The 15,286-nt window shown below is 47.8% G+C and overlaps 1 protein-coding gene across 4 annotated transcripts in view; it reads left to right on the top strand.

The window, feature by feature from the left end:
- WDR44 (WD repeat domain 44) overlaps positions 1-15,286 on the top strand; it is a 1,281,409-nt gene that overhangs the window by 683,400 nt on the left and 582,723 nt on the right. For all 4 annotated transcript variants that reach the window (XM_069612853.1, XM_069612855.1, XM_069612854.1 and 1 more), the window contains one exon: positions 9,322-9,458. In XM_069612853.1, the coding sequence (XP_069468954.1) occupies positions 9,322-9,458 (137 nt within the window). The remainder of the gene's footprint in view (positions 1-9,321; positions 9,459-15,286) is intronic.

Raw genomic sequence — 15,286 nt, 5'->3', positions numbered from 1 at the left:
CCTCAACAGCTCCAAAATGTCGAAGGCCCAACAGCTCCAACCTGGCTCCTCTCTGACAATTCGCTAGGCAGCCTACATAACGTTCCAACCCACGCCCAAAGGAACTTGCTCAGTGTCCTATTCTGTCTTCCACCCTGGTGTCCTGTTCTCCATAATTGACCCCATTTTCCTCTGACCACTCTTTCACTTCACCATTTCTATTCCTCCAAGACTCTCCCATCTATTGTCAAACATAAATCCAAGCTGCACTCATGGTGCCCTACCTTGACCAAGTCAACATCTCGCTCCAAGCTCTTTCCTAAACTTGATCATTCCATTGGACTTGAATTTATCAGATTCACCTCTGTACTGTCTACCCTCTTCAGTGATCAATAGCCTGCCTGCTCCTTCACCCCCCACACTCACATGGGTGCTTAACTATGGATCCCCCTAGCCAACCAGCTACATACGACAACAGTGTGTTTCTGATTATGTTGCAGCACAAATACCAATACCCCAGTCTTCTCAGTGCCTACGAGGACCCCCACTAACCCTCAGGACATCCCTCAATACAGCCTAATCCTCCAATTTCATTAATCCCGTTTCCTCTTTCCACTTGCACCCTTGCAAACATGCTTCCCCCTCCAAGAACCACTCAATTTCCTCATCCTCTACGCTGATGACTTTCTAGTCTACTTCTCCACTAAAATCAACAAAATGTAGTCCACCTTGTCACCCTTCTGTCTCTACCACCCTTCCCTCATTCTACCTCCCATCTTTCTCACCTTTCTTCTCGATATCACCTCCCGCCTGCCTGCCTCCCCCTCAAATCTTGATTCCATTTGTAACACTCCAGAGACTGGCCCATCCATGTTTCTAATTCTCTTACCACTGCCCATCACCCTCACCTCTGCTCTATTAACTTTCTAGACCTAGCCTCTTTCTTGGATACTGTGGATCATCCATTCCTCCTTCAATTTCTTTCCCTCTTTCGCTTCAAGGACCTCAGTCTAGTCTAGTTGTCCTACTCTGCAACTTCTTTTTCTCCGTCTTATGGGTTTAGAGCAATTCTGCCCAACACCTCTTTTCATGGGTGCATCTCAAGGATAAATCTTAGGCTCACTTCTTATACATCACCTCCCTCTGCAAACTCATTTTTTCCTTAGCATTTAGTCGATGATAAGATATTCTTCTCCTTCCTCTCCTTCATCCCTGCAATCTCTGAACACAAACGACCTAAATGCCATTGGCCACTGGATAACTAGGTAACCATGCTGTGGAATGAGAGGTTTGTGCGGTTTGGGGCCGGTGGGGTGTGCGGGGGGAGTGATGCAGCCAACTTGGTGTTTGGCGGTGATTGGGGCAAATTGTTCCGAAGATGGACAGATGGTGACACAAAGGAGATTATTCTCGGGTGCACAGTGGTTGTCTAGATCTGTGTAGCTGTCCTTAGTCGGAATACATTAATAGTTACTCACCGTAGTGACTAACATACTCTTTGTCTATAGTACCTTGTCCTCCATACTGTATGGGCGTCCCTCACTAGGGACGGGAGACGTAACCTTTTTCACCAGAAAAAACCTTCTTCCCCTTTAAATTTAGAGGCGCGTGGGGGTGTGGTTCTGGGAGCATGCGCTCCCTTGACTCCACCCACTGGCGCAACTCCTCAGTACCCATTAATGCATCGACAATATTTAACATTGCCTAATGACACCAGTATTAGGGGGGAGGATGGTGGGATGTATGGAGGAAGGGGGACTAAGAGTACGTTAGTCACTACGGTGAGTAACTATGAATTACTCTTACGTCTCGTCTCCTTTCCTCCATACTGTATGGGCGATTACAACTGATTGTAGCCCCAGGGTGGAGAGGAGACCCTCCTTAAGCAACAGATTCAGTTGAACCACCTGACTGAATGCCGCGTCTGACCTAGAGGTGGCGTCCACACAGTAGTGCTTACAGAAAGCCGAAGGGGAGGCCCAGGTGGCTGCCCTGCTGATGACTTGCCACGGGACATGCTGGAAGGCAATGTCTGTGGCCTTTGCTCTGACAGCATGGGCGTGCATGTTAGATCGAAGTGACTAGTGCTGCCCCTCATATGCCTCCTTGCAATAGGCCTTGAAAGCCTGATAACCGGACCTTGACCCACCAAAGGTGACACAGAGGGCGTCTGACTTGCGCAAGTGCTCTGTCCTGTTCAGATAGAATTTCAGAGTGCGTCTGACATCCAGACAGTGCAAGACCTTCTGAGTTTATCCTTTGGGTCGGCGAAAAATGTAGGTAAGACTATCTTCCTGTTTAGATGGAAATCGGTCGCTACCTTGGTAGGAACGCGGGGTGCGTCCTCAGACCACCTTATCCTTGTGCAAGGTAATATAGGTAGTATAGGGTTCTGATGCAACTAGTGCCTGGATCTTGCTTACCCTGCGAGTAGAGGTGAGGCCCACCAACAGAGCTGTCTTAATAGTGACCAGCCTAATGTCTGTGGACACGATTGGCTCGAACAGTTTGTGCGCCAAGGCGCCCAACACAATATTGAGATCCCACATGGGGTATGGTTTTTTGATGGGTGGGTAGAGTCTGGTGAGGCTCGTCAAATGTCGCTTGACCACCAGGTTTGAAGAGGAGAAGACCTCTTCTTCCGAATTTCTGTAGGCCCCTATGGCTGTCAAATAGTTGCAGCATGTGTCTACCTGCATGCCGGAGTGAGCAAGGTGTGCCGGAAATGTAGGTACATCATCCAAAGTGCATGTAAGGGGGTCAATCTCCTTGGAGTCTGCTCAATGACAGAACCTAGTCCGTTTATTCTTGTACTGCGTGCACCCTGAAGGATTTCTAGGTTAGCCTGAGAGAGGCTTGGATACTTAAACGTGACCTGCTCAGGAACCACGCTACAAGGGCTAATTTGTGTGGAGCGGGGTGTATGACCCTTCCCCCCCTACTGCACCAGAAGATGAGCTGGGCCCATCGGTAGGTGAATGGGTGGCCTGTCCGATAGGCTGAGAAGCTCGGAGAAGCACGGTCTCACTGGCCACCATGGAGCTATCAGAATGATGCTGATTTGAGAAGATTCATTTATCTTGCAGATCACCCTGTGGACCAGGGGTGTAGGAAGGAAGGCATACGCTGTCATGCCGTTCCACTGTATCTGTAATGCATTGCCCAGGGAGCCGGGGCCCTGCCCCTACCAGGACACAAACTGCTGGCACTTCTTGTTTTCCCAGGAGGCAAAGATATCCACTTGAGGATGCCCCCATTTGTTGAAGATCTCCAGCAGCACCTGGTCGTTCAATTGCCACTTGTAATTGTCCGCTCCCAGTCTGCTGAGCGTGTGCGCCTCCAAGTTGGACTCGCCCAGAAGGTGGACGGCCGTGAGGTAAATATCGTTCTCCAGGGCCCATTCCTACATGCTGATGGCTAGGCTGCATAGTGGAGGGGACCTGATACCACCCTGCTTGTTAACATAGTACATGCTGGTGGAATTGTCGGTCTTTATGAGGACAATCTTGCCACCGATAAGTGGAAGGAAAGCTTTGAGAGCTAGCCAGATGGCTTTCAGCTACAGCCAGATGATATGAGACCCCTGCTCCTTCCAGGTCCAGACTTCATGGACACTGTTGTTGTCCAGAGTGGCTCCCCAGGCTTCCAGGGAGGAATCTGTGGTGATGGTGACCTGCGGGCCCGATTCCAGAAGGGTTTGCCCCTGCACAGGTTGCAGTCCTTGGACCACCATGTGAGGTCCGAGTGGAGAGAAGCAGGAATGCTGACCGGCTTCGATTGGGAGCGCTTCTCCTGATTCCATGAGGCTGCAAAGTTCAGCTGTAATCTCCTCATCTTGAGTCTCGTGTGGGTTACGGCCAGTAGGACCGCTGCCATGATGCCCAATAAGTGAGTGTTGGTACCACCAGGCCAAGGTCACTGCTTGGGTAAGGAAGTGAGTAGTGGCCCTCATGAGGGCTGTGATCTTGTCCTCCGAGGGAAAGAGTCTCTGAGCTTGTGTCCCAGATGAGGCCCAGGAAGGTCAGACTCTGCGTAGGTTGCAGCTAACACTTCTTGAGGTTGATCGTAAACCCCAGGACGTGGAGTGTGGTCATAAGTGTGGAGTAAGTGTGGTGCACCGCCTCTGGAGATCCCGCCCTAACGAGCCAGTCGTCCAGGTACGGGTAGACTTGGTGGCCCTGGGCACTGAGGAGGGCTGCCACTGCATTCATGAGCCTGGTAAATACCTTGGGGACTGAGTTGAGGCCAAAGGGTAGCACCTTCTATTGGAAATGGCAGCCCATGATCCTGAAGCGTAGGAAGGAGTGATGGGGCTGCCGGGAGGTGTAGATAAGCGTCCTTCAGATCCAGGGAGCACATCCAGTCTCTCTTGTCCAGTGTCTCCGCAATGAGTGCTGGTGTAACCATCTTGAATTTCTGAAGAGGGAGGGAGAGGTTGACGGTGGAGAGGTCCAACACAACACTCAGGCCAGCCTGTTTCTTCTTCTGGATGGCAAGAATCCTGGAATATAAGGGAGGCTTGGACTTCGTCCACTTGCCTGGCTCTCAATGAGCGACTGAATTTCCGCCAACAGAGTTGCTGTCCCAATCTGTGGGACCGGAGGGGAGGAATCGGTAGGCGGTACCCAGTGGATACTATGTAAAGTATCCAAGGGTCTGCGAAGTTCTAGCGCCAAAATAGTGTATGAAAGACAAGCCTTCTCCCCCCCCCCCCCACCGGAGACACGTGGACCCGAAGGGACGCGTCATGCCTTCTTTCCCTCCGAGGCTTTTGTGGAGGAGGGGGACTGGAAACTCCCCCACACCCTCTTAGTTTGCGCCGGTGCTGACTCAGTGAGCGGTCAGGCTGTCTCAACCTCTGTTCTTGGAAGCCCCAGAACCCGACGAACGCCTGTCTTTATTGGAGCGTTGATGCGACTGGGTGTACGCCTTGGGCGTGGCCTTAGTTAGATAAAAAGAAGAGCAGTTCCCAAGCTGCAAAGTCTTTATCTATCCTAAGTCCTCATCAGTGGTGGATTGAAAGAGGTCACTACCCTCGAATGGAAGGTCCAATATGCGTTCCTGGACATCTGGGTTAAACTTAGTAGCCCGAAGCCAGGCAGTCCATCTCATGTCCCTGGCGATGCATATGGCACGGCCAGAGGTGGCGATATGGGCCACAGTGGACTCCATGATGTCCTGCGCCACCAGTTTGGCCTCTTCCAGCCCCGCCTTGAAGCGTGCTTGGCTCTGCACCCGATGTTCTGGTAGGATGTCGGCTATTTCCCACCAAAGCCTCTGGGTAATGGCTGTCAGCATGGCATCCGCGTTGGATTGATGCAGGTGTAGAGATGCGTTGAAGTTCAGCTTCCATCCGTACACCTCCAAAATCTTCTCCTTCTTGCCCAGCCGCGCCGAGGACAAGCTGGCCAAGGACGACTTAGGCTTTGAGTAAAGGGAAGCTGCAGCGATCACCCAAGAGTGTGGTTGAGGGTATGCCAACAGCAAGAGTGTATTCCCCTGCATCTGTCTATACTTGGCATCGAAAGGGGCTGATTGACAGGCTGGGCTGAGTGTGGCTTGAGCCACCCCATCTTGGCTAAGGCAACAATGTCCTTCTCATTGGGATCCACGTTCTTTCCGGGGGGGCCTAGAGTGAGGACTTCTTCCAGGACCCCTTCCTCCGGTTGCTCAACCTCTGGTTGAGGAAGCCTTAAATATTCTGCCAAACCTGCAAGCCGTTCATGGAAAGCCTTGGCTGATGACAGCGTGTCAGGGTACTCCTCCTCCTCTATGTCCACCAGGGGGTCTGGTTGATCCGGTGCGGGTGGAGGAGTACTGGGTGCTGTGGGCTGTGGCGTAGGAACCAGAGCCGGTGGATGGTGCGGAGGCTGGTGGGGAACCGCCTGCACTGTGGGAGGTAGGGGAGCCAGCTGGGGCAGCATGGGGACCTGAGGCACTGGAGCCATAGGAGAAATGACTATGGGTGCCGGTGGAGTGGCCGGAGGGATCATGTCCCTGATAGCATCCCGAAGGATGGCCCCCATCTGGAGAGCTTACATCAGCACTAGGAACCTTTCGAAGAACCTGTCTTCGGAGGCTGAAGAGGTGGCTGGTAATATTGATGGAGTGGCAGGTGGCTGCTGCGGCCGCAGCACACTCTGGCATGGTTGAAACCTGCCCTGCGCTGCTGATGGATAGACTGCAGGCCACGTACCTTGTTGACATCAGTCCCACCTTGTAACTCGTTCTCCCGCCTGCTCTGTTCCTAGTAGCGGCATTGGAAAAGCGACCATCTTGTCGAGCTGCATGCCACGTGCCGAAGTAGTGGTGCTTGGCTCACTGGGTCCAGCCCCCTCCAAAACTCTTGGCGGTGGAGCATGAGACCTAAACAAAAAAACTTTGCAGCCTAAAAAAGAATTGCTCCCTTGGCGACCGCTGATGTATATTATGAAACAGAAAAAATATAATGAATAATCTCAGATAGATGCGCTGGGTTTTCTGCATGAGTGTTTCTCCAAGACTGTGTGGCTGCCACACAGATGCAATGCATGAAAAAAGGAGGTTTTGGAAAAATGTACTCGCATGCGCCAACCATTATTGATTCAGAGGTGAGTTAGACAAGTTTTTAACAAAATGAGCTCCAATTGCTTTTTTTGAAAAGAGTTTCCAAGTCGATATTGGTATTTATGAAGTTTTGCTTTTATTTTTCACAATATTTTAAGAGTCAACAGATAATGTTGTGTTCGGTGTTTTCTTCACACCTTATATTTTCCACACAATTAATCATACACAGATTCTTAATTTCTGTTTTTGATAGTTTCCACAAAAATGACTTCTTTTCGTCATATAGTTTCCAAAGCAAATAACAAAAATCCGATCCTTAAATCAAATTTGTATAAGGTGTTTAATCCACACCTTTTTAGTAGTTTGCACTGATCCTTAGTAATTCGAAAATGAGACCTACCCTGCATCTCAGGGCATGGAAGACATGCTGTCCTTGGCAGAGTCGCTGGTAGTGCTGCGTGCAGGTACCCTGTCTGACATTATGCCAATATTAGGGAGCTGCCCCTCGGGTGTACACCCGGTAAAAGAACCTTGCGGTCCCTCAGCACTGAACCTGGAAGGATCGGATGACCCCTCAGCCGTAAGGCTTGTAGCAGGACTAGCCTTGGTATGTGTGCTGGTGCGAGAAGCAGAAAGGTTCCTCCTACTCGAGCGTTTCCTTGGAAAGGAGTCGCCCTTACAGGGTGCAATGGAGAACAGCAGCCCTCCCTTGGGCCTTGATCGATGTTTGACAAAGTCCTTTAAGTCCTCTGGAGGCGACCTTTCGAAGAGCGCTCTCCACCTAGCTAGCCTGTTCTTCAGTGCATGTGGAGTAAGTGCGTTGCACGCTGTACAACCTTCCCAGCTATGGTTGGGGACAAGGCAGCAGAGGCAAAGAGCGTGGGGATCTGATGTAGGGAAGAGCCCCTTGCAGACGGGACACCTGCTGAAGCGCGCTGAAGTCAACATACACCGGGGTGGAGCGTGGCACCACTGATTGACACAAAGAAGACAAAAAGAGAGACAAATTATCCGTGGAAGAGCGTGTGGTATTACATGGCCGAAGCCAAACACAGGAGCGCTGGTGAAATCGGCCTGTTCCCATCGACACGGAAAAGGGGACTGAGGAGTGGCGACGGTGGGTGGAATCAAGGAGCGCATGCTGCCAGGGCCGAGCCCCAGCGTGCCTCTAAATTTAAAGGTGAAGGTTTTTTCTGGTGAAAAAGGTTCCGTCTCCCGTCCCTAGCGAGGGACGCCCATACAGTATGGAGGAAAGGGGACGGGACGTAAGAGTACTTTTATAGACATGAAGCCATACTGAACAGATACTTTTAGTCGTTCTGAAGAGCTACATGGAATGTTTGGTTGCTGATATCATCTAAAGGCCATACACAGTCTTTATCATGAAGTCTTGCTTTGTATTCCTTATTTTTGCATAATTTGCTGGCTGTTTAGAATCCTGCTGGCCCATTGATCTCCTTTTGATAACTTGAGGCATCTGGCATGACCCTGTCAATTAAGGCAGGAAGGGGGATCATGCAGCCTCAGACATTGTCTCACGCCCTTTGAGTCTGCATCAAATGTTATTGTTTCAAGAAACTTCTTTTGAAGGACCATAATAGAAATGAGTCCACTGCCTTGTTAAGGAAGTCTAGGTAAGCCTACAACATTCACTTGTTTTAAACTAAGACGTTTCTTTGAAGCAGCACATGTTAATCTCAAAGGATTATTGACTGTGGTAAAAGCAGATTGAGTATATGCCCTTGATCATGGATTATACAATGTGTAAACAATTTTAATCATTTAAACCAGGGTGAAAAATGTCCAGCTGCACGCTACTAGCCAGGCTTCATTAAGTGAATTATCACTTTCTTGTAGAAAGTGCACATTTTGTGGCCTGCTTACCACAGTAGTGTCCGAATGTTGCTTTGCTGCAGCTTCCTGGTGTACTGCCATCATCATGCGCGATGATATTACTCCCTACATAGTTTATGCTACTTTGCTCCTGTAAACCAGATACAGAGGCTTAAATGATCTCCTTCGTCTGAGTGGCCTACTCACAAAGGTGGTGCATAGAGCTCGATTCCTAGACATGCACAACGAACAACCATATTATCAAATGTTCCAGTCTTAGATTAATGGTGGAGAACAAAGATGAGGTCAGGGTCATAGAAGCTCAACATTTGTTAACTCATTTTGGCACATTGTGCCAGAATGCCCATGTCGTCAAATAGAGACTTGTTGATTCAGATGTTATCAAGTCGGAAGGGGCTTCCTATGCATGCATTTCTGTACAAAACAGCAAATAGCGGTATGTAGTGTACTGTGCTATATGGTGTCACAATATATTTGTTGACTAGGAACCTATCCTTGGGATCGAAATAAACATTTGATGAGCAGGAGCCATAAGCAGCTACTGGGGTACCAGACATCACCCTGGAAGCAGGATTTAACTGGGGAACAGTGGGAAATGACATAGCATGCCTCCAATCTAACTTCCACATGAGGTGCATATTATACATTTGTGTGAATTACATATGATCCATTATTCTTTTAATGTATTTTGGATGTGTTTGAATTCTCTTTCTTTTACACATTCTCAAACACATAGGTAGGCTTGTATGGCACCATTTTGCCTCCTGGAAGCTGTTGATGTGAAGTTATGTTTATCCCTGCATCCGGTTATTTGTCAAATTGCTTTTGTGGATTACAAGTGTAGGAATTATATCATGTTGTATTTAACAGTTCAATTCATAAAATGGATGTTAGACCGTATTACTGCTGCACAATATTACATTTTCTTCATGTTTATCCTAGGAGATTCTTGCTAGTGTAATGATAAAGAACCTTGACACTGGAGAAGAAATACCTTTGAGTTTAGCAGAAGAAAAACTACCAACAGGCATTAACCCTCTGACGTTACATATCATGCGAAGAACTAAAGAATATGCAAGGTACGAAAGGAATTTTCCTCAGGCTGTTCAGTAGTAGCAACATGTATAACATGCTTTCTGAATTCAGCTGAAATATACATACATGCCCCCCCCATTTATTTTTTTTTCTTTAATCTAGTTCACTGGTAGACATTTTCCATATTGGTCATGATCTTTGAATTATTTTTTTCCTAAATGTGTTCATGTATATTTTTCCTTCTTGGTAATTATTCTGCTTGGCATAGCTAAATGTGGGCTGATATACCAAACGGGGACAAAGATGGCATTCTGCCATTTGTCCTATTCATAGTGAATACAGGTGATCTGTGTTATGTGTTCGAGGGGGGAGCTTTAAGTGTCTGACACTGAACTAATGCTGTGAAGTAGAGAAAACGGAATCAATCATGCAAAGTTCATGGCTGCTACTAATCTTCCTCAATTATGTTGGCGGAGTAGAGCAGTTGACTAGTTTCCTACAATGATCATCCATTCATTCTAAATATAAATATGTTTATGATTTTGATTGAGAGCATTCTGCCTGACAATAAGTCTTTGATATCAAATCATACAAACATTCTTCAACTACTCTATGAAATTCCAGGTTTGGAGGGTATCTCCACAAGTGATTTACAGAAAGTTGATTTTATAGATCTTAGATCGCTCAGTTTTTTATCTTAACTCAAAAATAGTCTTTGACACAATCTTGCGTCGAAGAGAAAATGTGAAATCGCTTAGTTTTGATTTGAATCATTATATGACCAGAAGAAAAAGGTGTTGGTAATTCTTGTAATCAGGGGAGCGCTGCTGCTCCAGTGTCCACCTTGAGAGCGAGTGAGAGTGATCTAGATATTGGGCAAGAAATCATGGCACTCAGACAAAGAATGAAAGCGTCAGAAGACGGTAGCGGTTGGTCATAGCTGGTGAGTGCGACACATTGAGAATAAAGATCTTCCCTTGTCTCTTGCACAAGCAGGATCAACCCACTCTTGCTCTTGTCATGGAACACGCATGGACATGTCCACCTGTTCACTAACCCTACGGTCAGTGAGAAATTTAAATTTCAAACGATAGTTTGTCTGCTTGAAGCCTGGTTGAGGTCTTCGCCCTCTTTTGATGGTTTTGTAGTGCTTTTCCAGGCAGCAAAACAGGGATTAGTGGGCCACCCATATGGTGGTTTACTCACTCTGCTGAAATGCACTAAAGAAATAGCGGTAATAGGGATTCATTGAAGTCTGTTATGGGGTGCAGGTAACATACGTCCAGTTTAGGGAAAGAGATCAAATTCACATTCTAATCCTCAATGTATATTGGCATATGGGCATTGGCGGCTTGGAAGATGTTGAACAAATTACTCTATGTATAAATGACTGGAGTGAGGTACATGTGGGTGGTCACGTTATTTTAGTAAGCTATTTAAACTGAGTGTTCAATTTGACTCTTGCAAGGAGGGGGATCAGTCTGGTGAACATCATTATATCAAAGGGATTGGTAAGTTTAGGCATGTGCCCATTGAATGGCACAGTCTTTGATGACCTTTCCAATCGACCAACCTGGTCCAATGGTGGGAAGTTCTGTACAATTGATTATATTGTGGTGTGCCGATGGTGGTTTGAGCAATGTGTGCTACTGAGGGTAGTACCAATGAACCTCAGTGATCACTCTATGCTGATGGCCATTTTGTGATCTGTCCTCCAAATGGAAATACAGACGAGTATGGTCCCTGGGCCTTAATTGTTTACTCAGCAGGCAATACAATATCCTGGAATGCTAGCAAAGTTGAATGATTGTCTTGCGAATTACCTGAACTTGTCCTCTGATGCTTGTAAAAACAACTCTCTCACGGTGGATGCATTCGGTGGATTTGTGAATGCTTTCTGGGTCCTATTTTGTCTGCAGGGAATCTGGGCCAGACATCAGCTAAAAAAAATTCACCTTCACGTATATAGTGAGGAAGTTGTTACAAGGAAGCATGACATGAGGAGATCAATTAGACAGATTTGAAATTATTCTGGTATGTCCCTTGCGATTAAAGAGACCAAGATCAGGGAGGATTAGTCAGACCTACAGAAACTGGTCATGTAACAGTACAGCTAGGAGGAGTCAGGAAGATGCTGAGGCTATTCTGTGGACTCAACAACAAGTAACAAAAACAAGTGTTTTGGAAGCTGATCAATGAACTAGATGCATCTCAGCCTACCAAACAAATTAACAGTCTTCTAAAGGGATTGGGTGACTCCCTTTCAGAACCTTTTTATCCCCAAAGGGGATGGACAAGTTACTGTTTGGAAACATCCTCTAAAGATAGCCGCAGCTTGTTTGACCTAGAAGTCGGCAGTGTAATAGATGTACTTAAAATGATCACTACTTCCATGCATCTGGCCCCATTAGGCTATCCAATTTCCTGTTTAAATTCAACCCTGCTATTTGGTTCTGTCCCCTCTTTTCAAAAAGATAGAGAGAACCTAATCCTTTTCTGAATCCTGGTTGTTGGCGCTCATTGTGCCCATATATAAAAAGAGAGCCCGATCTGACCCAACCAACAATAGACCTATTGCCATTTTGGATGCCGACTGCAAGGTATTTGCTACAATATTACAATCGCACCTTGAATTGTGCGGATCCGAAATGGGCAGGATCAATAAGTGGCAGATCGGGTTCCGGCATCATATGGGCACATCATTGAACGGTCTCATGTTGCAGTGCATACAACATCTTGCATGGAGAGGGAACTACGATTCAGTCTTCTTTGCATCCATCGCTCTTGCAGCTGCTTTCGATGGAGTGGACCGCAACCTTTTATCGTCATAATTTATATCATGGGGAATTCTAGCAGGTCTACTAAGGTTAAAAATTGGTATGTATGCAAATTCAAATACAACTCCGTCTGAATCATTCAGGCCTCCTGTCATGCCATATGCCATATTTCGACATCTCGTGGAGTAGGGCAGGGTTTAATCTCTATATGGCAGATATAGGCAACTCTTTAAACCCAGTTGCCTACATAACACCTAAATTGCACAACTTGAGACAACTCTGGATCACCTATGCTGATGACATCCTACTTTTTGACTGCACACCTGTCGGTCTGCAGTGTCTAATTGATGGATTCTCTGTATTTGTGGACATCCATTCTCTGGCTCCTTGACCAGTCTATCCCTGCACTTGCCCTCCCCTGACCTGCCTTGCACTTGCCCTTACAGGCTCCCTCCCCCTGCACTTGCCTTGCTGGACCTACACCCCTTGGGCCCTTCCAATCCTGTTGCTCGCACGTACCGTGTGGACTTTCTTCCCCTGCACACTCTGCATTCCTCTGTCCATCTGCCTCCCCTGGCACTCTTATGCCACGGGCTATTCCGCCATGACTAGCGCTTACCATATCTGCAGGTTCTGTGAGGAGATTGGTCAATGTGAAACGCTTAGGCAACTCCTGTTTTTTACTAGTACGATAGTCGTCGTCCGTTTCATCTCTTACATCCCCCTCCCTCCCTTCCGTCCATATCATTGCTCCAAAATGTTGTCAGGCCTAGTACGATAGTTAATTTCACATTCTTAATGTCTCAAGGCCTTGTAAGAATGTCATTGTATTTTCCCTTGCTCCCTCCCTTGCCTTGAACCGCTTTGAAACACATTTGTATAGGTGCTATACAAATAAACTATCAATATGCTAAAGACGTTCTCTGGGTTATTTGCAATGGGTGATGAGGATCTAGTCTGGAAGTATTGTCTGGCCAGACTTATAACATCTACAGCTGTTGCAGTAACTGGTTGCCTAACGCTTTTGAAACTTGAACAGGTTGAGGATAGGATGTATTGCCATGATGTGGTTTTGTCTCAACAAATGGAATAATAATATATTTTGTTTTAATGAATGCTTTGTGATCACATTTTGTGAAATGTTTTGAAAGGTCCGGCTATTTAAAAACATTTTTTTTTTTAAAAAACCGTTCCTTCTTATTACTTTTCTTTTTGTGTTTAATGGTTATTTAAGTTGGAAAAGGTTAATTTGTGAGACCACCAGGGGGTGCAGGCGGAATGGACACCAAACCCACCGTCTCCCTTGTCCCCTGGCAAACATCCAAATAAAGGAGCGGAACCAGCAGAGCATACCGGTCCAAAATGGAGGAACCGGCATCAGAGTTGGTCCAAAGCCCTTTGGCCAAATTTTAACCTAATCGCCCTGAGGGAACAGGCAACAAGAAGCAGAGCAGCCTGCTCCCGCTCTGGTATTCACCCAGACGGAAATTGAAGGCTGCAGCCAGCGCGACACTCCATGCTGCACTCAAGGAGTAGCAGGGGCTAGCCCAAGCTAGGACTGATGAGACCTGCATCAACACTCAGCAGCCCTGCAGGTCAGTCCTCCCTTGCCCCAGCATAACAGTGCCACAATAAGGGGAGAAGGAACAGGGCAAAGTGACTCTGCGGCGAGACTGCCTGAAACACCTCCCTCACCTGGGGACAGAACCCGGCCCAGCACACCAGCCACCGGGCTGTGGCTCCCCAAGCGGCCCAACACTTAGCTGGACCACCAACCCTGGGCAAGGGTCCAACGCTAAGTCAGTCCTGGTGAGGCAGCAAACAGCCTTTAAAACCTGGCAAAGCATCCACCTTAGAATGGCACAGGAGACATGTTGCCCCACACCCGCACTGGTGAATCAATTACCTTGCCATCACACAACCACTGGGACCGGCTGGACCCCAAGAAGCCCAAGCCTAGGCTCTGACAGCCACTGCGGACATCTCCACTGAAGCCTCACTTTGCACAGAGCAAGGCCAGACTGACCCAAGACCTAACCACGCAAGGCGCACGCTCTCAGTCCGTGTTCCACACCCTGGTGCACCAGCCCAGGCACTAAGGATAGCACACGGCGGCCATACACGGCAAGACCCGCACCAGGGAACTCTCCACTAACGACACAGTTCTTCAGGGAAGGAGGGTAGTGGTTCCCGTTCGCACTGCCTTTCGAGCACCATGGAGAAGAATACAGGATCACCATGCGGGAGGGAAGCAGAAGGGGTTCTGAAGCAGCTGAAAGCAGAGGGAAACGAAATGGACATATCAGAAGAGACCAATGACAATGAAAAGAGAAGGGGATACGAGACACCTGCCCCAAAAGAGGACGGGTTAGCTCAAGAAAATATCGCAGATTTAGCACCCCATGAACACACATCTCCGACACAGTTCATATCTACTGGACATTACCACACGGACTACCGCAGCCGGGCCACAGCCTGCCAGTGGCTCAAGAATTGCTCCCTCTGACGCTGGTCCTAGAAGTAGCTAATTTCAGGCTTTGTGCACCCTAGGCTGGCCCTCACTTTTGTTTTTGGGCGCCTCCAATCAGAAGGGATTCGCTCTACCACCCATCTATGCAACGGGGCGCGAGAGGGAACAGGGAAAGTTGGCGTATGGATGGAATCATGGGGCAGCAATCGCTTGTGAGGGTGCCAATGAGGGGAGGGTACCGGGGAGGAGTTCAGGGATCGGTACTGAGGTCTTTAAACAATGAGCAGGCAGGGGAGTCACAGAAAAAACGTGACATGCGTAACATTAATATCAGGGTGGGGTCACTGAATGTAAAAGGGTTGCTCTCCTCAGAAGCACTCTGGTTCTACAGGAATTTAAAACATTGGGCTGGACATACTCTTTCTACAAGAGACTCAACTAAAAGCAGAGGCGGAATATACTCTGCGGGGACAGGACCTGGGGAACGCATTGTGGGCCTATGGCTTAATGAAAAAGCAGGGGTTGGAATGTTGATCAGGAAGTCCCTGGGACTGGAAATACAGATTAAAAGGGGCCTCGAGGGGAGAGTGCTGGTGGTTAATGGGAATATAGGCAACACTGCTGT

The sequence above is a fragment of the Ambystoma mexicanum genome, chromosome 5p (genome assembly GCF_040938575.1).
Source record: "Ambystoma mexicanum isolate Mex_15411 chromosome 5p, UKY_AmexF1_1, whole genome shotgun sequence".
NCBI lineage: Eukaryota > Metazoa > Chordata > Amphibia > Caudata > Ambystomatidae > Ambystoma > Ambystoma mexicanum.
Note: the sequence above shows the minus strand (reverse complement) of the source record. Positions and strands in the feature narration are given on the sequence as shown.